Here is a 27086-nt window from a genome sequence, read left to right as displayed (position 1 = left end):
AAAATTGCTTCATCTCCAAGACTGAATTCTGAAATTCTCTTTCCTCACTATAATTTTCTGTCCTTCTCTCTCTTTAATTCCCCTACTTGAGCTAAATTTGTTCTTTACTTAATGGTGACTTTTGCTTTTATTCTTTTCTCTGGTTCTGGCCTCACCTTCTTCTTTAACCACTCGACAGTACCTTACATGTAGGAGACACTTAATGTTTACTATTCAGCTGAATTAACTCTTCTTTCAACTATTTCAATGATGCCCTCACCTTCAAATCTCATGTTTCTCTGACCTAAGACCATTCCTGTGCTGGTAACCTTCATCTCTCTTGGTAATTTACACTATTTGCTTCCTTGGCCTATATTCCTATATGGCCAAAAGAACAATAATGGGGAAATCATGTTGACTAGATCCACTACTACTTATACCATATACTCTCAACTGGACCCTCAGTGCTAAACATCAGTGCTTTTAGTCCTTTCTGTCAATCGTATTTTGCACAGCAGCTATTCCAATTCTTATGTCTTCAAGTCCTAAGCTCCCCAATTATATCCCATCCCCTTAGCAGATAACTTGTACAGGCTGAAGCTGTATGGACTCCTGCAGCTCTCCTACTCTCAGGATCCTTTATTCTCAACAGATGGTCCTCCTAGCCATTGCTATGCTATTCACCTGTACCTCTGATCCATTCCCTACCTTTTCTGTGATAGTTCTAGCAATTATCCCTCTTTTTGTATTAATCTTCAATCTCTCCCTCTCTTCTGAGTACTTCCCTTCAATTTACATCATGCTAAAGTCTCCCTTAGGCTAAAAGACATTCCCTTGGCCCTATTCCTTAACTACAGCTATTACTCCCCTCCTTTCATTGCTTAATTTTTAGAGTCCTCTATACTTAACTGCTTTCTCTCTATACTCACGCCTCTGTCCCTTAATACCCTCCATCTATACCATTCTTCTGAAATAGCTTTCTCAAAGCTCACTAATAACCCACTAATTACTAAAGCTAGGGGCCATTTTACTATAGAAATCTTTAACCTTTCTATGCCGTATGATAATACTGCTTTGATCTTCAAAATCAGGGGAAATCCTGTTTTATTGGATGTGATTCTCAAAAGTGTGACTTGAAATGAAGAGTGGGGGAAAATGGTGACTCCTAGAGTTAATGATAGAAAAGAAAGGAGTCATAGTCTCTCTTCCCAAAAGAAAAAGAAAAAGAAAACATTTCTTCAATAACTTTTGAAAGTAAATTTAATCACCTTTATAATACAGCAACTAAGGTGTCATTTTGATCATCTTCAACAAAACAACTGTAAAAGGCAAGAGAAAACTATCTAGTTCCATACCACAGTAATAATACATGAGCTTCAGGGAATTACAAATTGCTGATAAAAAACATTGCTGATCATGTTTGTGAAGCATTTTGTGATTGTTCTTCCAATAAGGCTTTACCTGTTCTTTGACGTTTAAAAGGAGGCCCCTCTAGGTTTTCTGTAACAAAACCAAATAGACTTATGTTACATAATATTTCAAATAAATGACTTAAGGATTAACAGATGACAAGAAATGGAAATAGTTAATGTTAGAGGGATTGTGGAAAGCAGCATTTTTTATGGTAACAAATGAAAACAAAATAGATTCATATTGAGTAGGGAATGACTAAACATTGTGGCATAAAAATAAAATACTACTTGGTGCTTCAAGAAACAAAAATATGAACAATAATGCTAACGAAAAGAACAGCAAAAAAAAATAAAAACTGAAGGCTGTGAGATTATAAAGAATAAGCTTAGCCTCTCCTGCTCCTTGGCAGAGGTGAGGGTCCTTGAGCATGCAGTACTACATAGAGTATCAATTTTTTTTTTTCAATGTGCTGGTCATTTTCACTAAGATGTTTCCCCTTCCTCTTTTTTTAAAAAATGTTCTTTGGCCTTTTGGGGAGAAAGGAAGAATATAAAGGGAAATTAACGACAATGTGAAAACAAAAACTATTAAAATCTTTCTTACAAAAATTAATAGAAACACCACAGGAACCTTAAGATTCTTAAGTCAATGTGTTAAGATAAGAGCTTTAGATACTATTCTTGAGAATCAAGTGATGGAGTACGAATATGATGCAATGGAAAATGCTGGGTTTGGAGTCAGAGGTCCTGGCTTTAAATCCTATCTGTGCTACTTATTATTTCTGTGACACCGGGTAAGTCATATACTTCTCTGAACCTGTTTCTTCATCTGTAAAATGAGGAAATTAAATTAGATGATTTCTGACATGCTGTACAACTCTAAATCTATGACCCCTATGTTCAAATGTCATTCACCTAGCAATGGTATAACAGGTGCACAGTTGCTTCTCTCATTCACAATAAAACTAAAATACAACTGAATCAGAAAGTGATTAAAAGCTTATATATCACAGCAGTTTGTTTAACCTCATTCTCCAATCCCAAATTAAAGGGATGGCTGCTAGAAAAGTTAAGTGTAAAATATATAAACTTAAGTCATACCAGCTTTCAAAAATTCTTCTTCTTGGTTTATGGACTGGTTCTCATAGAGCACAGAAGCTGGGACCTGGAAGGTGATGCATATCATTTCCTTGTTAGGAGACACATTTCTTACAATATGAACTGAACTGCATCCTTTTAAAGAAGCACCTAACAAAGTTTCAGCTCGTTGCTGAACATCTTTGGCAGGATCATCTGCTTTGGAAAAACTGTAACAGTGCACTGTGGGAAGAAGCTCCCTGCTTTTGGATTGTCCATCTAAAAGACAATGAAAAGTACTGAGCAACTCGATAGCCATTGCTGGTAAATTCATAACTATGTGCACAGATGGCTTTTTCTCCTTTAATGGTTGTGTCACCAGCTTCATTAATTCTTCTCTTACTGGTCCTTGAAGGAAATCTTTACCATCCAGGTTAAAGATTTTTACTTTCTGGTCCACTTTGTTTAGTTTACAATTGTGGGATAGCCATTTATGGGATTCGGGATTGAGATCGTTGGCAAATACCGTGCAGTCCTTCTTTGCTACTGGGATGGCAAAAGGCCCAACACCAGCAAAAACGTCAAACAAAACATCTCCAGGCTTGAGAAGTTCTGTAATACGGTTATGTTCGGTGCTGAGACGAGGATTCCAATAAACTTTTGAAAAATCAAATTCATATGTATAGTTGTTTTCTCGAACCTGAAAAGGTATATTTTGGTCAATTAGGTTATTTCTAAATTCCTGACACTAATATGTAAACATTTGCATAGGACTCATCATTTATAAGTATTCTTAAACGCTAAAGCTAAGAGCAAAGAGCAATACATTCAGAACAAATGAATAAACCAGCGTTTATAATATCTTTGAGACTAGTTAATTTCCTGAGAAAAGCCATCTCTTCAAAATCAAATGATTTTCCCACCTTATCCTTAAGGACCAACAGAGTGTTTCCCCAGTCACATAAGGAATTTCTAAGATAAGCCAATATATTATCTTAATTATGTTCATATATACCACCAAATGGAAGAAGAAAACCTGTAACTTGAAACAACATACCACACACATTTTCAGGGTTTATAATTATTTTGCAGTCATCAACCCCAGAAAACAGTCATATCCATAGTTTGGATTTTTGTTTGTAAGAAGGAGGTATGAGTTAAATATCAATGAGAACAATGATGGAAATGGAAAGACTAAATTCAGAGCCATTCTGTAGTTTTTAGACTTTGAGAAGTCTGAAGGGGCTTTGCTGGTTTCAAATCTTGAAATCTGTGTGGCGGGGACACAGAGCGAGAAGTTTTAGATTATATACCAAATTTAAGATGATGAGAGTCAATATAATGAACTGACCAAATGACTAATTTTTCTCATGCTTTCTTCCCTTTGCCAAGATTAATTTATCTTGAGTAAATTAAAATGCAAGTGATATTAAGACCTGAGAAAAAGTTAACTGAATAGCTTGATTGTCACAGACACGAAATACCAAAAGTATAAAAACTCCCTACAAAATGCTTAGTATTCTTGTATAACTGTCTCATTTTTCTTAGTTGCCATTTAGTTTTTGCTTTAGTCAACTTGAATAAAATCTAACTTTTGATCTCTCATTTTAAGGAACTAGCTTACAAAGACATGACAATAGGAAATACAAGTGTGATTTTATTCCATGAGATTCTATGGCAAAGAGCTAACATGACTATAATCAAGCATTCAAAGGTTAACATCAAGATTTCAGCATTTAAAGGAAAAGTAAATATACTTCAAATGAACATAAATATGATTTAAACACAAGCATTTTCACACATGGTTTTAAAAACATAAAACCAGAGTAATCTTTAATTGTCTAAGAACATTAAATGCTGCCTGTAAATACAAAAAGAATTCCCAGAGGTATAGTTGTTGAGACAAAATTGTTCATTACCTTAAGGAGTTAAGAAAAAGTAAAAATGTATATGCACATGTAGTACTTAAAACTGGTGTGTTTCCAGATAGGAAGCCACTACTGAGTATCCTCCATCCCCTTAACTGCTATTCAGTGCCATCACCAAAGGGTGCTAAAATTCCAAGTTAACCTGTAATTAAAGGCCTAGAACCTTTGCAATGTTAACTGAAAAACTATCAATACTCTCATATAAAATAATTGTTTTTGAAACTGGCCATAGGGCTTCCACCTTCCCCAATCCATGTAAAAGGGGACTCTAAACAAATTTTGGAGCTACAGAACCCACAAAATGACACAGAGAAGCTAACCTCCCACTGAGGACAGCCCAGCAGGAATCATCCAGTGCAGCACTCAAGCAGCCAAGCCCAGCTCCACGCCGAGGTTTTAGCCCAAGAGTAGGTCTGACCAGGCCCCGGCTGGAGGGACTCTAGATCACCTGCAGCAGTGGTCATTTCCAGATTTATCAACACATAGATGCAAAAGACAAACTGAGAGGTCAGTGCAGAATGGACTTTGGGACCCAGTAGTTGGGAGTGCCTCGGCTTTTGCTCCTGGGGCGAGAAGCCACTGAGGGCTGTGGTGCAGCTTCAGCTCCTGGCCTGCAGAGTGTAGGGGGACCAAGGGACCAATCTGAGGGGTAGTTGCTCTTGCTTTAACCTGCTTGGACCTGGACTGTGGTCTAAGGTGGAGTTCTTGGGGTGTGTATCCAGCTTGCCAGAGCGTGTGGAGTCTTCAACAAGGGCTCCCAACTAATACCTCCTGCAGCTGAGAAAAACCCAGCATTTGGGAAGAAGCTCCCCTGTCTGGTAGCAGAGTCCTACTGTGGCAAAAAGCCCAAAAGTCAAGTAATTGAGTGGCAACATGACCAGGCAGAGGAAACAAAGCAAACAGAAGAACCCAACATTAGACTCCTATTCTGGGGACAAAAAGGAGCAAAGCATGGAACAGGAGAAAGACGGTGAAGTCAGAACTCCTGCACCAAAAGCTTCAAAGGAAAAGACGAGCTGGTTACAGGCCATAGAGGACCTTAAGAAGCAGATAAGAGAAGTGGAGGAAAAATTGGGGAGAGAAATGAGAACAATGAAAGATAATTACGAAATGAGAGTTAACAGCCTGACTGAGGAAAATAACACCTTAAAAAACAGACTAACTCAAATGGCAAAAGAGGCTCAAAAAGGCAATGAGGAGAAGAATGCCTTAAAAAGCCAAATTTGCCAGATGGAAAAAGAATCTCAAAAGCTCAAAAGGAGAATCTTTCCTTCAGAATTAGATTGGAGCAAATGGAAGCTAGTGACTTTATGAGAAATCAAGATGCTGTTAAACAGATCCAAACAAATGAAAGAATAGAAGGCAATGTGAAATATCTCATGGGAAAAACCACTGACCTGGAAAATAGATCCAGGAGAGATAATTTAAAAATTATTGGACTACCTGAAAGCCATGATCAAAGTAAGAACCTAGAAATCATACTCCTGGAAGTTCTCAAAGAAAACTGCCCTGATGTTTTAGAGCCCAGAGGGCAAAATAGAGGTTGAAAGAATCTACCAATCACCTCCTGAAAAAGATCCCAAAAAGAAAACTCCTAGGAATATTACAGCCAGGTTCTGGAATTCCCAGATTAAGGAGAGAATATTACAAGCAGCCAGGAAGAAACAATTTAAATATTGTGGAAACACTATCAGGATAACCCAGGATCTGGCAGCTTCTACACTGAGGGATTGAAGGGCTTAGAATATGATATTCCAGAGGGCAAAGGAGCTGGGATTAAAACCAAGAATCACCTACCCAGCAAAACTTGAGTATCATGTTTCAGGGGAAAATATGGTCATTCAGTGGAATAGAGAACTTTCAGGCATTCTTGATGAAAAAACCAGAATTGACCAGAAAATTTGACATTCAGATACAAGAAGCATGAGAAGGTAAACAGGGAAAAGAAACCATAAGGACCTTATCAAAGTGGAACTATAATCATTCCTACATGGAAAAACGATAATTATAACTGATGAAACTTTTCTCAGTATGAAAATAGTTGAAGGGAATATATATGAGGGTATATGGGCATATGAATACATATGTGAATGTGTATATATGTTTACAGATATACATAGAGGGCACAGGACCAATTTAACAGGAAGGGATGATACTTAAAAGGTGAAATTAAGAGGTGAGAGAGGAATATAATGAGAGGAGATGGGAAGAGACAGAATGGGGTAAACTATCTCATATAGAAGAGGTAAGGGAAAAGGGTTACAATGGAGGGGAAGAATAGGCAGGCAAAAGGGAATGGGTCAACTTTATTCTTACTGAATTTGGCTCGGGAACGGAATGAAATACACACTAAATAGGGTATCTCACCCTACAGGAGAGTAGGGGGGAAGGGGATGAGACGGGGATGACAGAATGGAGGGCAGGCTGGGGGGGGGGAGGGATGTTGGAAGCACCCACTTTTGAAAAGGGACGGGATCAAAGTAGAGAATAGAACTAGTGGAAGAAGGGACAGGAGGGAGGGAAATATAGTCAGGCTTTTACAATATATCTTCTATGTTAATGTTTTGCATAAGCTACACATGAACAACCTATACTGAATTGCTTATCTTTCCAGTAAGGTCGGGTGACAAGGGAGGAAGGGAATGAATCTGGAATTAAAAGTTTTAAAATCAGATGTTTTAGAAAAAATTACATATATACATACTATTATTAATACTATTTTACATGTAATTGGGAAATAAGATATACAGGCACTGGGACACAGAGATCCACCGTGCCCTACTGGAAAAGTCAAAGGGGGTATGAGAGAAGATATGGGAGACAGCAGATTGGAGGAGGGGATTAACTGTGGGACTGGTATTTTGGGGTGGTGGGTAGGGGAAAAAGAGGGAGAAAATGTGTAACTCAAAATCTGTTGGAAATGAATGATATAAATCAGAAGTTAATAAAGAATTTGAAAAATGAAAAAAAATGGGCATAGATTTTCTGCTGCAGGATAAAATTCATCACCGTCTGCCTTTATATAATGCTGTTTCCCCAAACTCAGAGCAGTCTCGGTTTCTTAAAGTATAGGGAAATCTTTAAACACTTAATGATTCTGATCTGAACAATATTAAAAGAATATAATAATTTAGAAGGCATTGTGTTGCTATGCTCATTTAAAAAAAAAACTAAAGTTTTTAGTAGTTAACAATAAACATGTATTTTGCATCCATCTTTTTGGCTCTTATTACTTCTACTTTTCTTTTGGGAGGATAGGGGGAAGGTAGGGCAATTGGGGTTGACTTACCCAAGGTCACACAGCTAGTTTTTTGTGTTAAGTGTCTGAGACCAGATTTGAACTCAGGTCCTCCTGACTCCAGGGCCAGTGCTCTATTCACTGCACCACCTAGCCACCCCTATAGGGCTTCTTGTAAAACCTTGCTCTTTAAGAGAGTAGCTTTAACTTATTTCCTAGCTTAGGTGAACTGTTTTGATAACTCCACCACAGGCTGTACTCCTGATTCCACAGGGCTTATTCTACAAGGCTTCTTTTTATCCCTTTCATCTTCTCCTTGCCTTACCCTATTAAAACATAAGTACCTTGAAGGCAGAGACTTATTTTTAGGTTGGTATGTGTACTCCCAAGGCTTAAGCACAGGTCCTGGCCTGTCATGAGCAGTTAAGAAATGCTTGCTGAATGAACTGCTGTTTGACTCAGTTTACTCATTTGTAAAATGAACTAGAAAAGGAAATGGCAAAACCATTCCAATATCTTTGTCAAGAAACCCCCAAATGGGGTCACCAAGAGTGAGACAACTGACCAACAAATAACAACTGACTAAAATTTACTTACAAATGTTCTATATGAGTTTTGATAAACATAAGTTGTCTGTTTTAATGCTACAAAGGGAAAGATGAAATTTATTCAACATTGCCAGTGTGTTTATAAAATAAAGAGTAAATGGTTGAAAGAATGAACAAATGTATTCTTATTTTTAAAAACTTAGTTTATTCCTTTAAAAATAGTTACTTTGATTGACTCAACAGAATAAATGAGAAGATATACTGTACCTTGGTTATCATGTTCTCTTCTCCAGATAGAACTTCCATTTGAAAATTTCTATAAATATTGTCAATAGTATTGATCTTATTTACTACTGAAGTGATGCCTTGGTTTTTGTCAATTATAACTTGACCTGAAAAAAAGGGGGAAAATGTTTTTGTAAGTTTTCTTTAATTTTTACAAAATAAGGCCTGAAATTGCATGCAAAATATACACACATATACATGTGTATATATATGTAATATATAAAAACATTTTCCTTAAAACTGCATCTAGAATGTGCTCAAGGAATGTAATTATAAAAATCTAATGCCATTGGGGCTATCTGATGGGCTTAGTAATTAAAAAAAATTTTTTTCCTCATAGTTGAAGCCCCTTGAGTGTGTTTGTTTAATAGGAAAGCATGAGCTGAAAGGGTAGGAGGGAAAACTTTGAAAATATCAGCAAAAACAGTTGAGCTTCTAGCCATCTAGGTAAATGTTCATTTTGGAAATATTTTAAAGAAAACAAATGTTTCTGAATAAAAGAAATATTTGGGTCTTTGGTTCTGTACACCTATCAAAAACATTTTTTTTTGGTCCAGATCTATGACTTCATTGTTATACAGAACTTTCCTCATCCAGCAATGCAAATCTGCAAATCATAGTTTTATAGTATAGGTTAAGTTACTTGCTCAGGGTCATAAAACAATTATCTATCAGATGCTGGATTTGAGAATTTGGAATCATCTTCATTCAAAGGGCTGCTTTCTTCCCATTATGCTTTACTTGCCATTATATAAAAGCCAAACAAATATATCCATTTAAAAATAATTTATAATTAAATATTATACATTTATAATTAGTATGAAAATTATAATCCTTTTGGTCAATAAGAGAGGAAGTCTGGTACAGCCTCTAGAGCACTAGACATGGATGGAGGTCGGGAAAATGAGTTCGAATTCTACCTTAGACACTGGCCATGCCGTGTAACCAGGGCAGATCCCTTTACCTCCTGTCTGCATCGGTTTCCTCAGCTATAAAATGGAGATAATCGCAGCACATACCTCCCAGGATGGTGGTGAGGATCAAAAGAAAGAACACAGTTCCTGGCACATATTAGGTATTTAATATCTGCACGTTTCCTTTCTTTTAATTAGTTTCTTTTTCAACACCAGTTTAGAAACCTCTATGAGACTATCCCGAGATTTAAAAGAGAATCTGATTTAAAAATCTAATAAAAATAACCAACAATGCAAATGAACAATAAAGCAGTTGAAATTCAAATCAAATACTTTCTCTATAATAACCTGCCTGTGAATTTTTCAGTACAGTAATATAAATGGGCAAAAGCTCCAATTTTGTATTCTTTTTTGGTATCAGAACTAAATACCCAAAGTGAGACAGTTTTCATAAGATTAAGAATAAAATTTTTTGGGGAAAAAACCCCAAAACCTAAAGACCAATGATTAAAGCTTTAAATTTCCTTGGGGTAGGGATGGTCAGAACTTCTGATATCACTGGTGTAGGCAATTTTTGGTGAGGACACTTCATCCATCTGCATATAGCAATCAATCATCATTTATTTAGTGCCCACTTTTGTATCCCCACCTGGGGATACAAAGAATGAAACAATTCCAACTTTAAAAATTTTACATTCTAAAGGGGTTTCTCTTTAGAGTGTAGATCTAAGAGAATAACTACAAATACATACATAGCAATTAGGGAGGGAGGGCTGTAGGGCCAATGCAATATTTACAGTGCCCAAGATCATGATAAAGACCTTGACTATAAGAGATGTTCCATTGCAAAATATGCTAAACTTTCCAGATAAAGGATAAGCCTGAAGGATTTATTTAGACACCAGAAAGTCAAAATCCAAAACCAGTAAGCCAAAATACCAAAAGATATTTAGAAGCCATAATAATGCTGAGAGACACAGCATCCTTTAGCCTTCCCACAAACCAATACAAGATCAATATTTATTCACAAAACCTCTATTTCCTTGCCTAAGCTCCTCTGTCCCCAAATTATATCCAACTATCTGTCTTGCTCTCTACCAGCCTCTCTTCTGGGGGCTCTGCTTCTCTTCAGCAAACTCCTCCCCCCCACAGGCTCCACGTGACCACATTCAGCCTATTGGGGGCAGAGTTTACTTTACAGCAGGGGAAGTCTTCAGACTCCCCCATAGGTCTATTAAGTGGCAGGGAAGATCTTCAAATTCCCATTCCCATTACAAGGGCACTAGCAGTTGGGGTGTCCAGAAAGATTTCAAAAGGAAGGTGATGCCTGAGCTGCACCTAGAAGGAAGACAGAGTCATGTGACATGGAGGTGAGGCATGAGGAACAGCTAGTGCAAAGGTCCAGAGAAGGAAGATGAAAATGAGAAAAATGAAAAAAAAAAGAGAAAAACCAATTTAGCTGTATGGCAGAGGAGTAAGGTACAATAATGGCACTAGAGAAACAGGTTGAGGCCAGGTTGTGAAGGACTTCAAAAGTTAAACAGAAATTTATATTTTATCCTCTAGGCAATAGGAAACCACTATAGTTGACTGAATAGGGGTATGACATGATTGGATCTGCATGTAAAGAAATCACTTTGGTAATTATGTGGAGGACACATTATAGTGGGAAGAGAACTATGGAATGGAGACTAATAAAAAGTTGCTGCAATCATCTAGATGAGAAATTATGAGACCTAAACAAAAGTGGTAGCTATGTTAATAGAGAAAATGGTTTAAGAAGTGAAGGTAGAAATGGTAATATCTGGCAACTCACTGAATGTGTGCAGTAAGAAAGAGTAATGAATGAGGGATGACACCAATGTTTTGAACCTGAGATATGGGAAGAAAGGAGGTGCCTTCAACAGAAATAGGGAAATTTGGAAGAGGAATGGGTTGGGGGGCAGGGAGGGAAGATAAACAAATACTGTTTTGGGTATAGAGATGTCTCTAGAACATCTAGTTTTTGAAATATCAGACAGCTGGTAAAGCTGGTCTATAACTCAAGGGAGAGAGATTAGGGCTAGACATAAACCTAACAGTCATTTGCATAAAGATAATCATTAAACCTATGGGAGTTGATGAGGTCGTAAGAGAGTATATAGATAAAATAAGAGAGCCTAAGACAGAGTCCTGGAGAATTAAGGAATCTATAACGGAGCCTAAAAGGAGACTCTGACACTTAAGTTTTAGAGTAATCCAGGGCACTGAGAAGTTAAGTGATTCTACTAGGGACAAATAGCCAATATGTAGCAGAGTTGCAATTTGAACTGACTTTCAGTCTTCTCTAACCACTGTCCTTAAAAATATTTCCAAGAATTTGAAAGTACCTATGTGAGGGAAAGGAAACATCATGAAATCCAAATGGGGTTTTTGCATAATTATATGACATCTGCTTGTAGCATTCAATATTCTGATCACACCATTCAAATAGCAATCCTCTTTATCATTAAAAATAAAGGAAAAGAAAAGCATAAAAGAGAATTGACAAATCTTACCTGAACAAAATGCTAGCGTTACATCTTTAAAGATGAACATAATACCTAAGCCTATTAATAATTATTCTACATCTAAAAAACATTAATTTACCCAGGGAATGCTAATGATAATTAACATTTAAACTATTAATTCTTTACCCTCTTCTCCAACAAATTAGTGTTATATTAATCACAAGACTACTCAGAATGAGTAGCCAAGGAATAACGAACCTAGCCAAAAATCTAGATCTATAGCCATAGAAAAATAAACAATACTTTGTATGCAGACCTAAATCAAAAATTCACAAAAGCTGGGATCTCAATTTAGACTTAAAGATCAATAATCACTAAGTACCAACAATGCCCTTGTTGCAATATACCAACCAGTGAATTTTGGCACAGCAAATAATTCTGAATTTTTAGGTCTATACCTTCACTTACATACTGATGGCCATAAAAGCCTAGGCAGACAATTAAGCTTCTTCATAGATACAACTTCCAGAGAGGATGCTCTAAATGGTTTTTTAAATAGGGTAGACTACAGTTCAGAACATGACCTAAATTTAAAATGGGAAAATTTCTTCCTCCTATAACCTGGCAGCTATAAAATAAAACTCTTGTTTTTGGTCTAGACTTTTAATTTCATTAGTTGGTCAAAGAAGAGAAGATCTATGTGCAAGAAGAGAAATGGAACTGCACTGTCAGTGTGTAAACTCCCTCTGCAGATATAAATCCTCAATTCATTTGTAAATTATAAGCTCAGAAAATTCCCTGAGATATAAAGGTTAAGACTTGCCCATGATATAGCTAGTCCCTGTCCTAGGCGGCACTCGAACCCATGTCTCCCTGAGAAGAGTTCTCCATTCACTGTCATGTTGCCTCTTTAGACTTTACATAACTTAGAACATACACAATGAACCCATGTTTTTATATGTTGTACCTACCGATTAACTGTTTGTATGGTAGCTGATGATCTCGAAGGTTAAGATGGGCTATATGTCCAATTCGGCTAAACCCTGACGTTACATCTTGACCTTCAGGAAGCACAGCTTTCAAGATTTCTTCTGTCTTAAAGTTTTCATAAGTTAGCTCCAAACTATACAAAGAGATCTGGGGGTTAACATTAAGCTCCTTTAAAAGAAGAAGTTCAGATTCTTCGAAGGAATCACCAGAAACTATCTTATAAGGATCCAACATAACGAGTTTATTTCCTTTATCCTTTGGATCATCAATCACACGTTTTATGCCTGGACGCTGTAGCAGTACCTTTTTTAGGGATCTCACAAATTTATTTACCGTTTCTTTCCTCATCTTAAGTACTGGAATAGTAACTATTTTTTTGAATGCAGTTCTATCAAGTTTTGTCATTCCACGAACTTGAGAAGGTGGGGAATACAATTCAGGGTCAATTTTGTTCATGTCTATTTCTGGCATTGTAGAGAATCTGTTTCTTTGACTGTACAAGTAAAAAGCCAGTGTTTTATGAAGACTCTGTGCCAGCGATATCCAAGCGAAAGGAATCTGTGAATTTGATGTAATTGTTCTATAATGATATGTTTTCAGAAATCCTGAGTATCCAAATGATCTCCACAAAATCCTAAAAAAAATTTTTTTTAAATTATAAATCAAAATGCAAATATTCAATAATACTGGTTTCTGAAAGTAAAAATCAAGAATTGTACGAAATAATTCACAATGGGTCAGCTGCTGCTCAGGGAGCTACTTCACAAATCGTTAAAAATACAAGCAAAAAAGTAAAAAGAACTATTCAAGAAGCCTAAATAAATACAAAAATGTTTGAGAGAGAGGACACTAATAGTTGGGGGGAACAGGAAAGGCTTCATCCATGTAGAAGATGGTAACGAACTGCATTTTAAAGGAAGTAAGAGATACTGAGGCAGAGGTGAGAAGGAAGTACATTACAGGTACACATTTCAGTACAGAAGCATAATGGCCAGGAAATAGACTGCCTTTTGTGAGGAGCAGAGGCAGCCAGTTTGGCATGATCAAAGTCAATAAGCATTTAATAAGCACCTACTATGTGCCGGGCAGTGTTCCAAGAGCTAAGGATACAGTCAAAAAACTAGTTCCTCTTCTCAAGGAGCTCACAGTCTGATGAGGCAATATGCAAAAAACTACATACAAGATACTACATATTATTGGAATTGGATTAAAGAAGAGTAATGTAAATAAACCTGGAAAGATAATCCCAGCCCAGCTCAGGAAGATATTTAAAAGCCAAAAAAGAAGAGTTTCTATTTTAGAAGGCAATAGGGAAGCACTGTAGTTTACTAAGTAGGAGAATAATACACTGCATAAATATGGTACGTAATTAACTGTATTTGCAAAATTCATTTCCCCTTAAATAATAGTACACAAAGCAGTGCAGATATTTATCTACTGGATAAAGTCCAGAGAGAAAAGAAAAAAAAAATCAACTGAAGGACTTGTGAAGAGGGAGTAAGTTTGAAAATAATTTGAATTAAAAAAAAACAAACCACAAAACAGCCTAGCTCCCCAAGTAACATTTACACAATTTTAACATTGACTTCCTTTAAACGATTCTTTCAAACTGCTTAAATCACTGCGCTGTTTATTATTTCTGACAAAATGTTCTCAGCCTTTACTGGAAGTAACATTTTGCATTCACAATTCTAAGTATTCTGAAAAACCGGGATTTGGGGGCTAAAATTTTAGAAACAGCTTTCCACATTTTCACAGCGTTTAATAAGCACAAACCGTCATTACAGCCACCCTACCCAGTGAGCCTTGAGACAAATAAAATGTAACACTGCGATAGAAAGAGGGCTGGATTTGTGGGCTGAGGAAGGAGGTTCGTCTACATCTCCCACTTACTGGTTGTGACCTCTCGGGGTCTCAGTTTCCTCGATCGCAAAAAAACAGGCGACTGGACTAGACTCCCCTTCCAGCACTTTGACCCCAAAGCTTTGGATGATTAAACCCGTCTCTCAAAAAGACCTAAACAAGTCCCAGCACAAATGGCTTGGAGATGCCCCGGGTCACAGAAGCATAACCGCGACCTCTGACCCTCCAGGTAATATCGCGAGATTTTCCTTAACTAAGGCAAGCCAGTCACTTCCCGGTTCCACTAGAGGGTTGTCATATTCGGGTTCTCTCACCACCTCCAGAAGACCAGAACCCGGTAGTAACTGCTCCTGATTCCTTCCCCTTGCCCATACGTGAGTAACCACTCCTGGACCCCCTCACCTCCCCGCTTCCGGGTTCGGGTGGGAGTAACTCCCACAAACCACTCGCACCTCATAATCCAGAGTAGAGGAAGAACTCCAGCACGTGGGGAGGCCGGGGCTCGAAGGCAGCGTCACTCTGGTGGGAGGAGGGGCGGGCCCCACAATACACGTCATCAAATCGCGCTTGCTTCTCCCTCCTTCCTCTTTTTCCCTTCCCCCCACCTGGAAACGAGGCTGGACTCCTAGGGTCGCCTCACTGCGGCCGTGGCTGGAATTGCGCGCGTGCGCGTGAGGAGGGAGTTGGAGGCGGGGCTGGCGCTGAGACGAGCAGGAGGAGGAGGAGGCTGAGGCTGCTTAGAGAGGCCTTGGCGGAGTGTCAGCGCCGCCGGAGCGGGAAGAGCAGACTGAGGAGGAGGAGAAGTAGCAAGAAGAGTCGAGCCTGAGCGGCGTCGGGGTGGCGGGGAGAGCCCTGGGTGCCGCAGAGCCAGGATCCACCGGCGGGGCCCTTTGACTAGGCCCCCGACCCCGGCTCTTGCGCAGACGGAGGGCCTCGCTAGGATTCGCCCGGGACCCCGCCTCCAGCCTAGCCACCAGCGTCACTGGTGGAAGGGAAGCCCCTTGGCGCTACCGCAGCCCTGGCAGGAGACTGGAGTAAACCACGGAGGCTCCCCATTCCTTTCCCCCAGCCTCAAATAGAAGAGCCTCGACTTGGCGTTTAAAACTCTTCACACCCCTGTGCCTTTCTCTGCCTCCAAGTATTCAGCGGTCCGGGGACAACTGAAGGCCCCAACAAAAATGCCGCCTTCTGAAAGACGGTCTTCTTGTCGCCCCCCAACGCTTGACCACAGTGCGTGCCTTCCCTCTGAGACTGCCCCGACTTTAATGCTTACAGCTCTTTGTACTTTCTCTCCCCCACATAAACTCAGGCTCCTGGAGAGCAGAGCCTCTTTTTCTCTTTCTTTGCTTGGCACTTGGTAGGCGATTTACTAAATGTTCGTTGACTTGATTAGTAAATTCCACATCACCAGAGGTAGGCCATCAAAGAGACTTTGAAATGACTGCTCCACACTCACACAAATACTTTGATCAATGACACCTGCCCCCGTGCTATTCTAGGAGCTAGACGCTCCATCTTTCTGCTCGAGGCATTCTCTCTGGCTTTCTCCCATGCCTGGAATGCTCTATCTCCTCCACTCCAACTACTGACCTCCCTAGCTTCCTTTAAGTCCCAACCAAAATCTCACCTTCTACAGGAAGCCTCTCCTACCCCTCTTAAGTCCAGTGCTTTTTCTCATTTAATTCTTTCCTATTTATCCTGTTTATAGTTTGCTTTCTATATATTTGTCTGCATGTTGTTTCCCCTACTAGATTGTAAGCTCCTTGAAAGCAGGGTTTTTCTTTCATCTTTTTTTTTATTCCCAGCACATAGTAGGTACTTAATAAATATTTATTGATTAATTAATGTTGTAAAGATCATCCTTGTCTAGATCAGAGGTTCCTAACCTAGGATTCAGGTGTTGATTTTGGAAGGAGAAAAGAAAACACATTTTTGTTTCAATATAATTGGTTTCCTTTGTATATTTTTGTATCTTATTTTATGCATTTAACATTTTGAGATGATATCCAAAGGCTTCCCTCTACTGCCAAAAGGTCTATGACAAGGAAAGTGCCCTAGAATAACAGCACCAAGGTTAGATAAAACAAACCTTTTTTTTTTTCAGTAACACAAAATATGTATAGTTTATACTCCATTGCAAAATAAAAGCTTTTGCTACTTTAGCTGGAATACTTGTAATACTAAAAAGGAAGCTGGGGGCTGGATGAGATGACCAGGCCTAGGGTTCTATGATTCATTGTTATTTGTATGGTTTCTATCATCTTCCTGTTTCCATTTCCCTGAAGTATGCCTCTTAAAATAGTATCATGAGATACTTCTTTTTCCAGTTGAACTGTATATTATGACTTGGGGATTTCTTGAATAATAATAATAATATTAGTAGCTCACTTTATATTTTGTGATAATTACATATCACTTTATATTTTGCAAATGCTTTTCTCAGAACAGCTTTGTGAGATAAGTGGAATAAGTAATGTTATACTCGTTTTCACAGATGAGAACACTGAGACTAGGAGAGATGAAGTAGCTTGTCCATCTGTAGTCACAGATAATAGGCAGTGGAAGTGGGACTGAAATTCAGGTCTTCCTCAAACTCCAGTGCTGTTACATATAGATTCACACATATGGAGAATACACTTGTAAACTTAGGTGAACATGAAACAGGCAGGGTGCAGAAACAGTTTACCAAAAGACAGGAATCTCCAAAAAGAAGAAAATCTTGATGGAAATGTTTACAGTTCCCAGACCCTAAAGTTTAGGATAAAGACATTGTCATGTCATCTGACTTTGAGTCTTCATCTCAAATCCCTGCAAAAAAAAGTTCTCTTTGACTTTTGGGAATTTATTACCCAAAACCTTTTTGGGAGAATACACTTTCAAGTTGGCATGTACCAGATTTAAAAAATTGAAATTGATTGTTTCTCTTAACTATCTTCCCTAAGATTTACTTGGTTTGGGGATGTCAGTTCAAGATAATATTAGCAATTATAGCATATCCTATGGTAAATAAGGTGGACTCAAGTTGTTTTAAAACATGGATTGTATAGACTTTTTTCATTCCTCTGAGGTGCTTATTGTCTTTGTGGCCACTAGTCCTTAACGTGACCCACATTCCAGTTTTATGGATGCCCTCAAAATGGTTTGCCTAAAACCAGTTCTCCTGAAACAACTGGTAATTTGATAATTCTGGAACAGTACCACCAGCAACCTGCCAAAATCAGAAGCCAAAGATCTACCCTTTCCCAGGCCAACATTAATTGCATATTTCCCACCAGACACTGAATACCTCTTTTCAGTTAATGCTGACCCCCTCATATCTACCTTTTCTGCAGGTAGCCCAAAGCCCCACCCGACTCTGATCCTTAGATCCACTACTGTTTTCCCAAAAGTCATTGGTCAGGGAATATCTGCCATACCATTTTGCCTGCCAAATATTTAGTACCACTTGGCTTTTCCATCTGCCATGAAACCGAACCCTCCTTCATGTGTTGTCTTAACCAGTTGGAATGTGAACTTCTTGACAGCAGACACTGTCCCGCTTTTTCTATTTATGTCCAGTGGTTAGGACAGTGCTTGGCACACAGTAAGTACTTACTAAATGCTTTTTCATTTATCCGTCCCTCAAAATTGATGAGAAGAAAACAAACAATAAAACCAGTATACATTTGGTGAGCCGGAACCAAGAAATAATTTGGTGTGAGGCAAATTGGTTTCAGGTGATTGTCTTCCATCTCCTCCCACAAAGACTCTCAGGACCCCCAGTAATTAAAAGAATGCTTATAGCCATACCCCTGGAGCTACATTGGGGCATTAATCCAAAGGGTTGGGATGATAGGAGAAGCAGGGAAATGTAGCCACTTTCAGATGGTCACATCAGGCAAGATAGAATTGGAGCATCTTGAGAGACTAGGATAAATAGTTTCAATATAGGGGCGGCCAGGTAGCACAGCGAGTAAGAGCACCGGCTCCAGTGTTGGGATGACCTGGAGATCGAATCCTGGCTCAGACACTCAGCACCACACCCAGAAATAACTGGCCGTGTAACCTTGAGCAAGTTACTTAACCTCAATTGCTTAAAAAAAAAAATAGTTTCAATATTGTTGAAATTTTTATTGGTACAACAGTGTCCACAGAAGAGAAAACTTACATCCCTTTTCATATTTTTACCAAGTACCATAATATCCTTTTCATTTTGGTGAAAATATTTGGAAGAATAAATTAGCATTATCTATACAAATAGTTCCTTGGATAGATTTGACTTCCAGTAAGTTAGTACTTAAACTGTTAATTTTTTTTTTTGCTTATAAGGGCCTCAGAGTGATGAATGCTCAGGAGTTTCTTTTAGTTTCTCAATATTTAACTTAATGACTGCCATCACGGGAAGTAGCATCCTTGGTCTAGCGTACATTATGGCCAATAAAGGTATTACTGTATTTAGGTAAGTGTACTTTTTCTTGCTCCTATTGTCTTCAATAATTACAGGTTAATTTATATAAGACCATCAGATACTGGCCAAAATAAATTAAAGAGAGTTGGCTATTGCCCTGATTTTATTTTAGGAGTGCTGCCTGTATTTGAGGGTAGACTATATGTGGGTCAGTATGGTCTTTATGTTATTTCATTATATATGTAACAAAATCCTCTTAATTAAGCATTAGTTTTTACCTTGGAAATTTTTTATTTCACTCCTTTCAGTGCAGAAGATTGAAATCAATTTATTTTATTCCTCAGTAGGTTTTTTCTAGCTATTAATGAAAAAAGTTATCTTCGAGTGGCCAACCCTGTGGTTGATGAACCTCTGCTAAATTAGCTAGGCTGATACTCAAACAATAATCATATAATCTGAGTCTGTTACTCAGAACCTTTTCAGCTTATCAGAACCTGCTTGACTTTAAACTCTGCTGGCATAGCCTCCAAGATCTCAGAATCACCTTTACAAATGGCACTTTAATGGGAAAATTCATTATTAGTTAATGGAATTTGATTTAAAGCAGTTAGTTAATTATAGAAAAAAAAAGTTTTGCCCTCTAGCTTGTATTTTAATCCAATAGCTAATATAAAAATACTAATGAAAAAGTTATTCCCTTCTCTCTCATACCTTTAAGTATTGACTCATTCTGTGTGTCATTTTAGCCAGAGTAAACAAAGGTTTATCAGTTATTCATATTACTTATCAATTGAAAAAGGATTAAGTATGTAATCTTTTTCTTCTCCTTACTAGTCTTTTCCTCTGTAATCCTTTCCCCTTACAGACTTCACTATATATAGAGGCTTTGCCTGAAGAAACAAATATCAATAGTTGCTCAATTATGAATTTAAAACAAAGCATTGGAAATGTAGTTCTGTTCTATCTAATAATTTTTTGTCTACTTCCTATAATTTTTAGGGAAATTAATTTTAACCAGTTGCCCAATTTTCTTAATATAATGTTTTCATAAGAATCCAAATCGTTTTCATTATTTTGAAGCAGGAATATTATAAACCACACTTTAGACAAAACATAGTAAATAAAACCTAAGACTTCATGCATTTTATCAGCTTGAAAACCAGATGTGTCTTTAGTTTGACCTCATACAAATATGAGAAACAGCATGTATTCGTGAATAAAATGTCAGCAGTAGAGTCAAGGAGACCCAAATTGAAGACTTATTTCTGACATGTATTAGTTGTATGACTGTAGATAAATCACTTAAATCATTCAATGCCCTGGAGAATTCTTTAAGACTATTAAAGATGAGTGATTGATCTGCTTTGATGGAAGGAGTTTGCACATTACTTTGTTTCCCACTTTGATAAAATCATAGCTCTTGGCCACGTGTGTATCTGTGTGACATAGTAAAAACCTGGATTTTGAATATAATGTTGCATACTTAAGTGATTTGGAAAATGATTAATAAAAGTTCTTTTGTTCTTCAAGTCATTAAAAAACTTATGGGAGTTGTAAATTGTTATGTTAGACTAATTCTACATAAAACTTCACACACACATCCTTTTTACTACTTATTGACATTGATGTTTACAACAAGGTCAGGGATTAAATAGGACACAAAGACAGAGCTTCTTCCACACCTTTCCTTGTTATCTTTTGGAAACAGTGGAGTGCTCCTTGACAGCTCCCTGAAAAGAGCTCTCAGGGCAGTAGTGTCTCATTTCTTAGGGAAAAGCTGTAGGTGCTAAGGATTCTATATTCTGAAGGGAGTTGTGCATATGGTGCTTTTCACCACCTGCATCTTAGTCCCTAGAAAGAAACTATATATGATTGGCTGGCATTTCAGATTGTAATTTTATGAGTTTTTGAAGAAGACAGGATTTGTAGGTTAAATTTAGTACAAGTACAGTCAAAATAGGGTCTTCATCTATAGTAGAAAGCCCTGAAGGAGATATAATTCATGGCATTTTAGAACTATAATACTTAGCATAAATACTGTTTTCAGATATTCAGTCCATCTTTACCCCCACCTCATAGAATTCTTCTCTTCTTTTTTTTCATTTCTTTTTTGCTTTTTGGAGGGTAATTAGGGTTAAGTGACTTGCCCAAAGTCACAGGGCTAGTAAGTGTGTCAAGTGTCTGAGGCCGGATTAGAACCCAGGTCCTCCTGACTCCTGGGCCAGCGCTCTATTCACTGCACCACCTAGCCGCCCCTTCTTTTCTTCTTTTAGGACACATCTCAGGCACCACATTTTGTATGAAGCCTTTCCTAATTCCCAAACTTTTAGTTCCCTCCCTCTGAAATTACTTTGTCTTTAACTATTTTGACTTATTTGTATTTCTTCATTTTATCATACTAACTACACTTCCTTTTGTACTTGTTGCCTTCTCTATTAGATTATGACTAAGAGAGGGGCGGCCAGGTAGCACAGCGAGTAAGAGCACCGGCTCCAGTGTTGAGAAGACCTGGAGATCAAATCCGGGCTCAGACACTTAGCACCCACCCAGAAACACCTGGCCGTGTAACCTTGAGCAAGTTACTTAACTCTGATTGCTTTAAAAAAAAAAAAAAAGATTATGACTAAGAGTTGTTTCATTCTTTCTAGTTGTATCCCCAGCACCCACCATAGTGCAGATAGTCGGCCCCCTTCTTTTAAAGCTGGTTGATTGATCAGCACATAAATATAGTAAAATAGGGATATGTAGCAAGGTCATTAGATTGACGTGACTATCGGTCAACAAACGTGAGTGGTAAGTAAGGACATTCTTGAGGTAGGGACTTTTTTTTTTCTCTTGAAAGAGGGGACAATAACAAACTTGTTTAACCATGTACTTTTTTCTGCTTTAGTTTCATGCTGCTGATAGTTGCTCTCCTGGCTTCTTACTCAGTTCATCTTCTTACTATGTGTATTCAGACAGGTAAGTAAAAAGATCATATGTATTCTATGGGATGAAGTAGCCATTAAACTTGCCAATTGTTTACATACCTCAGAGACCTTAAAATACTTTGAGATGAACAAATACTACAGGATAGATGAATTGAGGCTTTTCAGAAGGCTAAAATGGACAGTTCCAATGCTGTAGAAAATACATTAAAACAATGATGCTGCTAGAAAGAGGATTAAACTAGCATTCTTAGTTGTATTTCCAGTAAGTGTTACAGTATCCTTGTCAGTTAAGGGGATAACTAGCATCTAGATGAATGAAAATCAGATAGATTATTTAGTCCTTGTACACCTGGTGATGGGTATCTATGCTAACCTTCACTTCGTTGGCTAGCCATCCAGCAAACAAGTGTGCTTGGGCATACAGAAGGCTCCAGGGATTGGACAGGTCAGTGCACATATATCTCCATGGCATTCTTTGTTTATAGTGGTCAGTAATATCATCTTCATACACAGGAAAGGATAACTCAAAGTCTGATTTGCCTTATTTTTGAATTTAACTTTTTTAAAAAATCTAGACCTGTGATTTCAATAGTATGGGGAACACCTACAGTGGAGTCTCCCTTTTCTGATACAGATGAATAACTTCTCTGCAATTTATGATCTCTCAAAATGGCTTGGAGTACTGAGAGGTAAAGTGACTTGTTGCCAAGGTCACATAGCTGTTGTTTTCAGAGGAAGGACCTGAACTTAAATCTTCTTCACTGCAGACTGTGGTTCTCTATCTCACCATATTGCCTCTCATTTTATTACTTTATATAAAGTAATTATTATCCCTTAGTTTTTGAGGATTAGTAAAGGCTCTTTATCCTATATTCTTCCTATTTTAGATCTTAATTCTGGGAGACCACTTTTTAAAAAAAAAAAGATTTTAACTTGTTATGATTATGTATATTTTTCAGATTATGAATAAACACCTTAGCTCAGCTATGTAATGTAAATGTAAATTTCCTTCTATGTAAATGTACAAAATGTAAATTTCTTGTCTACCCACACCAATCCATCTCTGATGGTTTTGAAAATCTAATATCTTTCTATGTTGTTTTTCTTACTTTAGGGCATTATAAAGTAGAAGAAAACCATTTTTCTTTCCTTCTTAATTTCCTTTGCTCTCAATAACCTACTTGGGTACTTCAACTGACTTCTTCATGATCCTGTACAGATACTACTGCTTCCTTCTTCTGTTGATTGAATTCCTTCACCTTTAATCACTATAAAAATACTCTACTGAGGTAGGATTTTTTTTTTAATAATGTCAGTGACATTTTAAAAACATGTACTTTATTATATAAAAAAGTTTCTTGTAAACAGAATTATAATACCCAATTATAACTTGTAAGTCAGGCAGAGAATTATACAAAACTTTAGGGTTGTTTTTTTTTATACAAAACTTTTTTAGGTAACCTCATAATGCGTTTTCATAAGGCTAGAAGTGTGGAGAATTTTTATATCCGCTTTTTAGAAGCAAAGGGTGTCCTTCTGTAGCCAGAGACATAGTCTGCAGGTTCTGTATTGGACTCTGGGTTCCAAGACATTTTTCTAGGTCCTAAGTGTAGATTGTGTCTACATTATTATTAGAGGTATTATTAGAATTGGTTGCTATGCAGGGTTCAGATTTTAGGTGGAACAATTTTATTTCAGAGCTCGAGATAAGCTCAGCTTCCTCTTGACTGAACAAAGAAAACATTTCACTTATACACGATGCAACCTTTAGTTCATTATCTAATAGGTAACTCAGTTAGCTGGTGTGTCGTTTTTTAGGCATCGTTTGGTGCTGAGATAGTTTTAAAGCCAGTAGAAGGAATGCTTAAGGGTTGTGTACAATATGATGGAGGAGGCAGAATACAAATATATGTCTAAAAACAAGCAACAAAAATACCAAAATAATCTGCTAATGTACAGAAGCTTATAAATGAGTGTCATATTATTAGTGAAACTATAAGTGCAACTGATCTGAAAACATACTATGGATGAGGTAAGATTTGAGAGTTTTAAACAAGGGTAGGGGTAGGTTTTGGCTGAGAGAATTGAGATCATTGTTCAAGATGCAAGAAATGGCAAATTGAAATAAAGGAAATGAAAAGTATGAGACATGATAGAGTGAAAGATCAGGGTACTTAAGCTTTTTAAAGATTACAGTCAGAAATTTTAATTTTGATATAAGAGGTAATAATCTAATAGGAACATAAATTTATAGCAGGAAAGGACATTAGTGGTTCTCTAGTCTAATCTCTTCATTTTACAGATAAGGACACTGAATTCTGGAGGGTTATGTGATTCGCCCAGACATGGGATTTTAATCCAGGCCTTCTTCCTTCATAGCTTCTGGTCTCCATACTACTGAGAACCATCATAGGATTTCAAAATATTGCTCACGATGTCTCAGACATGGAAAAGTGCCTCTAATTTTTTTTTTTTAATTCTGGAGAAGCATTGTGACAGTGAGTAAAGCACAGCATGTTCAAAGCAGCTTTTTAGGAAGAGGATTCTTACTGCTGAATCAAGGAGAGATTGGAGTCAGAGGGTTAGGAAGGCTGCCAATGGCTAACCGAAAGCGATGACTTCAGATAGTGAGAAGAGTGTTACGGGAAACAAGAAGTAACAGGTAGCGAGAATCAGCAAGACTCAGGGATGAACCACATGCAAGAAACTGAGCACAGAAAGCGGTCTTTGAGGACCTGAAGATTGGCGGCCTGGATGATTGAGAAGATAGCAAAGAATTGGAAAAGCAACGAAAAATTGGGCAATAGGCAGTGTTCGTTCAAGATGTTTAAGGGGCAAGGTATGTACTATATATAGGTATAAGTGGGGTTATCTACAAAATAGTGCCAAGTCAGAGCTAGCGATGTTGAAGTTTTCTATGTATTTGGTAGTTGAAAATATGTTAAATAATTAGTTTGCTAAGGGAAGGGAACATAGGTGATGAAAAATAAGAGAACCAGAAATCAAAAAAGAAGAAATGGTCAGACAAGTAAGAGGTAGTACAGAAAATATAGTTTCCTGAAGGTGAAGTTTAAATACCATCAAAGATGAGCCAGTAAGCTAACAGTGGCGAAAATGGAGGAGGTCATGTAGGAGTTAGACAATAAGGATTTTATGAGATAGTGAATGAATTAATGACTTTAGATAATTGACCTTTATGGTCACTGTGCAAACAAAAGGAAACAAGATGAAAAGGTTGGAAAACATTACAAATAAAGAAACTTTGAAATAATAAGGGATCATTCCACGTGGACAGCTTTCTGAGGGTTGAACTATATTTAAATAACTTATGTTCCTCAACCCAGATCCAAAGATAATATTGCTGCTGCTGAGAAACTTGAGCTTTATACTTCACCCAAGATTTCTTGATTGTCCTTTTTCATTGAAGGAAAAATGTGGAGTGGACAATAACAAGATGGAAATACTCTACATGTTCATAAGAAGCAGCTTTCTAAACTGTTCCTGTGAAGGCTTAACTCTTTGCCAGACCAAAATAGCCATGACATATGCCTCAATGGCACACTAAATAAGATTTTCTATCCTGTTTATTTATTAAGATTTATAGACTTTTTTTTCCCTCTTTCAAATGCTTTATTAACTTCTGATTTACATCATTCATTTCTGCCGATTTTGAGTTACAAATTTTCTCCCCGTTTTTCCCCTACCCACTGCCCCAAAATAGCAGTCCCACAGGATATCCCCTCCTCCAATCTGCTCTCTCCCATATTTTCTCCCATACCCCTTTCAACTTTTCCAGTGGATCTCTATGCTTCAGTGACTGTATATCTTATTTCCCAATTACATGTAAAATAGTATTAGTAATAGTATGTGTATATATATTTAAATATTTAATTTTAAAACGTTGAATTCTAGATTAATTCCCTTCTTCCCTTGTCACTCACCCATACTGGGAAGATAAGCAGTTCAGTATAGGTTGTACATGTGTGTCTAATGCAAAACAATAACATAGTAGATATATTGTAAAAGACTGACTATATTTCCCTCTGTCCTACCCCACCTCCCACTTGTTCGATTCTCTGCTTTGATCCTGTCCTTTTTCAAAAGTGGGTGCTTCCAACTTCCCTCCCCCCCAGCCTGTCCTCCCTTCCACCATTCCCCCTCTCATCCCCTTCACCCACTACTCTCCTGGAGAGTGAAATACCCTATTTAGTGTGTATTTCATTCCCTCCTCAAGCCACATTCAATGGGAATAAGTTTGACCCATTCCCTTTTGCCTTCCTATACTTCCCCTCCATTGTAACCATTTTCCCTTCCTTCTTCTATATGAGATAGTTTACCCCATTCTGTCTCTCCCCATCTCCTCATTATATTCCTCTCTCACTTCTTAATTTCACCTTTTAAGTATCATCCCTTCCTGTTAAATTGGTCCTGTGCCCTCTGTCTATGTATACCTGTAAACATATATACACACATTCACATATGTATTCATATGCCCATATACCCTCATATATAGAAATATATATATATATATATTTCTATTCCCTTCAACTACTGAGAAAAGTTTCATCAGTTATAATTATTGTTTTCCCATGTAGGAATGTTAATAGTTCAACTTTGATAAGTTCCTTATGATTTCTTTTCCCTGTTTACCTTCTCATGCTTCTCTTGCTTCTTATATCCGAATGTCAAATTTTCTATTCAACTCTGGTTTTTTCATCAAGAATGCTTGAAAGTCCTCTATTCCACTGAATGACCATATTTTCCCCTGAAACATGATACTCAGTTTTGCTGGGTAGGTGACTCTTGGTTTTAATCCCAGCTCCTTTGACCTCTGGAATATCACATTCCAAGCCTTTCGATCCCTCAGTGTAGAAGCTGCCAGATCCTGGGTTATCCTGATTGTGTTTCCACAACATTTAAATTGTTTCTTCCTGGCTGCTTGTAATATTCTCTCCTTAATCTGGGAATTCTGGAACCTGGCTATAATATTCCTAGGAGTTTTCTTTTGGGGATCTTTTTCAGGAGGTGATCGGTGGATTCTTTCAA

General features: G+C 37.6%; 2 protein-coding genes across 11 annotated transcripts in view; one reads left to right on the top strand and one right to left on the bottom strand.

Moving 5' to 3' along the window:
• Window positions 1–1212: 1212 nt before the first annotated feature.
• TRMT5 (tRNA methyltransferase 5) lies at window positions 1213–15250 on the bottom strand. 3 transcript variants are annotated; one of them, XM_069092037.1, is made up of 5 exons: window positions 15176–15250; window positions 12842–13494; window positions 8450–8574; window positions 2493–3168; window positions 1213–1479 (listed from the first exon to the last, which is right to left on the bottom strand). In XM_069092037.1, exons 1-5 carry the CDS (start codon window positions 15178–15180, stop codon window positions 1394–1396), a joined length of 1545 nt encoding a protein of 514 aa, XP_068948138.1. In that variant the 5' UTR covers window positions 15181–15250; the 3' UTR covers window positions 1213–1393. The 3 variants fall into 3 exon arrangements, with proteins under 3 accessions (XP_068948138.1, XP_068948140.1, XP_068948139.1); XM_069092039.1 differs by lacking the exon at window positions 15176–15250 and adding an exon at window positions 15126–15144; XM_069092038.1 differs by lacking the exon at window positions 15176–15250 and adding an exon at window positions 14754–14941.
• The window catches only part of SLC38A6 (solute carrier family 38 member 6), a 103218-nt gene continuing 91106 nt past the window's right edge, over window positions 14975–27086 (top strand). For 4 of the 8 annotated variants that reach the window (XR_011169037.1, XR_011169031.1, XR_011169032.1 and 1 more), the window contains exons 1-3: window positions 14975–15097; window positions 19032–19161; window positions 22001–22071. Coding sequence is in view for 1 of the 8 variants with exons in the window: in XM_069092044.1 (XP_068948145.1) it covers window positions 19088–19161; window positions 22001–22071 (145 nt within the window). In the remaining 7 variants the exon portion in view is untranslated. Of the gene's footprint in view, window positions 15099–19031; window positions 19162–22000; window positions 22072–23154; window positions 23330–24419; window positions 24880–27086 lie in introns of all 8 variants that reach the window. The other 4 variants (XR_011169035.1, XR_011169034.1, XM_069092044.1 and 1 more) reach the window with 4 other exon arrangements.

The sequence above is a fragment of the Petaurus breviceps genome, unplaced genomic scaffold, assembly GCF_028583685.1.
Source record: "Petaurus breviceps papuanus isolate PSGF00001 unplaced genomic scaffold, PetGlider_PUasm1.0 189, whole genome shotgun sequence".
NCBI classification, from domain to species: domain Eukaryota; kingdom Metazoa; phylum Chordata; class Mammalia; order Diprotodontia; family Petauridae; genus Petaurus; species Petaurus breviceps.
Note: the sequence above shows the minus strand (reverse complement) of the source record. Positions and strands in the feature narration are given on the sequence as shown.

Excerpts from the sequence above, each read along its gene's own strand:
- TRMT5 (XM_069092037.1), bottom strand. Across the intron at positions 8,575-12,841 it reads ACCATACAAACAGTTAATCG|GTCAAGTTATAATTGACAAA; the intron begins GTAGGTACAACA and ends CCTTTTTTTCAG. Across the intron at positions 3,169-8,449 it reads AAGAGAACATGATAACCAAG|GTTCGAGAAAACAACTATAC; the intron begins GTACAGTATATC and ends ATACCTTTTCAG.